We start from the raw sequence: 2,294 nt of genomic DNA on the forward strand, positions 1-2,294 counted from the left end.
ATGAAAAGAAACTTGTGCTTACATGAGTGTGTGTACGCGCGCACACACACACACACACACACACACACACTTGTGTCACCTTGCTTTGACATCATGGGATAATTATAAATACCCTCATACAAGTGGAGTTCCTCATTTCCAATCTTCCGTGAAAACTTTTCTGACCATGGGGCAATATGACCTTGCTTGGGAATAGGTGAGGGTTAGTGACAAGTATGTCGTAGTAAACCTGCCTTAATGAATTCATCTAACCCATGCAAGCTTGAGAAAATGGATGTTAAAATAATGTTGGTGATACATACATTCATACATATATATATATATATATATATATATATATATATATATATATATATATATATATATATATATATATTTAAATGTTTTATTTTATTTTTTTCTCATTAGGTTTCGTGGTCTCAGTCAACTTCTCAAAGCAAGAAAACTCCATACTGTTGGTGATTTAGCTTCACTTTCTGAATATGATATCCATAATTTACCTGTGAGATCTCCTAAAGTACCTCATGTGAAGAAAATACTGGCTAACTTTAAGAAACAGCTCGATGCCAAAAAGGACAAGACTTCTTGTAGTCTCTTGAATACATCTGCTGGTGAAATAATGGCTGCTGCAATGGCAGCTGCCTCCACTAATGTTGTCTCAGACTTGAAGAATGATCCACCAACAGGAAATTGCAATTCAGTTGATGGCAAGAATGTCCCAAGCAATGAAATGAAATCATTGGAACTTGAGAATCCAGTTGTCCAAGGTAAGGTTACATAAATATTCAAAAACTTTGTTTACAAGCTGTTATCAGTTGTAATGCAACCTCTGCCGTTTGTACCTAAAATGATTATGTTGCTTTGCTCTGCTGTAATCTCTCCTTCAACTCTCAGCATCTAGCTGTAATTACTGCAGAATGGTACATCTAAACTGCAGGAGACAATGTAAAGTATGTGTTATTACCTTGTACATTTCGAAAGTGACAGTCTACAATACACAAACAGTCTTCAAGTTTTGCCTTGACAATTCATTATAAGTAAATGTATTTTCTACATACTCAGGCATGGCCTTGCAGTTAAGAATTTCGTTTCCTAGCACGTTTTCAAGTTCAGTCCCATTGCATGGCACCTTAGACAGTTGTCTTCCATAGTTCTGGGCCTTGTATGTGTTAATTGAGGACAGAAACTGAAAGCAGTATCATTATACCAGTGGTCGTTTCCAGCCGTCTGTGAAATGGTCTGGCCAAGGGAGAATAATACTTTAGTTGGGAAAAGGGGTTGGTGACAGGAAGAGCATCAAGCTGTAGAACATCAACCTCTACACATTATCTGACCATACAGGTATGAAAAAATAGATGTTAAATTATGATGCTGATGAGATATGTTTCCATACAAACATCATCATCAAACAGTCTCCTTTATTTCTAATCTTCTATTTTTACATGTCTTGTGATGTGACACATTATCCAACTGAGAAACGAGTCAAAGTTCATCACGGAAAAGACATCTGGCCTTAGAAAATCTGCCTCAAAAAATTCAAGCTAACCCATACAAACATGGGAAAGTGGACATTAAAACAGCAATAATGATGGTATAATACCAACAATATATTTCTACTGTAACTATCATCAGCAGACAATGTAAATAGACTTCTTCATTGCACTGTGACAATGAAGTCTTGGTGTGTTGTTGGATGTATATTCAATTGGTTAACATAATAGTGTTGATTTAGTGAAGCTTAGGATATCTTTTAGTGATGTTTAGTTTCTAATGTCTCATAATATAGTAAACACATTGAAGTGTCACTCATGTATTGTATTTTCTTTTTCTTTAGCTCTCTCCTCTGATGCAGAAGAGAAGACCATAGCTACTCCAGCTGCACAAACCATTGTAGATAGGGAATCTTCTTTGCATGAAAGTAAGTAATGTTTTGTGTTTGTCTGTGTGTCTCTGTTCTATGAATGTTTCTTTGATATATTGGTTTGCACTAACACCTGAATTCTGTTTTCTTTATTTTAAATCAGCCACATCCACTGAGGCAGAAAAGAAAGCCACAGCTCCATCTGCTGAGGCACAAGAGAAAACCACAGAGCTATCTGCTGGGGCACAAGAGAAAACCACAGAGCCATCTGCTGGGACACAAGAGAAAACCACAGAGCCATCTGCTGGGGCACAAGAGAAAACCACAGAGCCATCTGCTGGGGCACAAGATAAAACCACAGCTCCATCTACTGGTGCACAAGAGAAAACCACAGAGCCATCTGCTGGGGCACAAGAGAAAACCACAGAGCCAT

General features: G+C 37.5%; 1 protein-coding gene across 1 annotated transcript in view; it reads left to right on the plus strand.

Annotated features, from left to right (window-relative positions):
* Nucleotides 1-2,294, plus strand: part of LOC106883982 (telomere-associated protein RIF1) — a 54,368-nt gene that overhangs the window by 44,404 nt on the left and 7,670 nt on the right. The window contains exons 31-33 of the mRNA XM_014935142.2: nucleotides 409-767; nucleotides 1,835-1,918; nucleotides 2,025-2,289. Of these exons, the coding sequence (XP_014790628.1) occupies nucleotides 409-767; nucleotides 1,835-1,918; nucleotides 2,025-2,289 (708 nt within the window). The remainder of the gene's footprint in view (nucleotides 1-408; nucleotides 768-1,834; nucleotides 1,919-2,024; nucleotides 2,290-2,294) is intronic.

This window comes from Octopus bimaculoides, chromosome 10 (assembly GCF_001194135.2).
Source record: "Octopus bimaculoides isolate UCB-OBI-ISO-001 chromosome 10, ASM119413v2, whole genome shotgun sequence".
In the NCBI taxonomy this organism is placed as follows: Eukaryota; Metazoa; Mollusca; class Cephalopoda; order Octopoda; family Octopodidae; genus Octopus; species Octopus bimaculoides.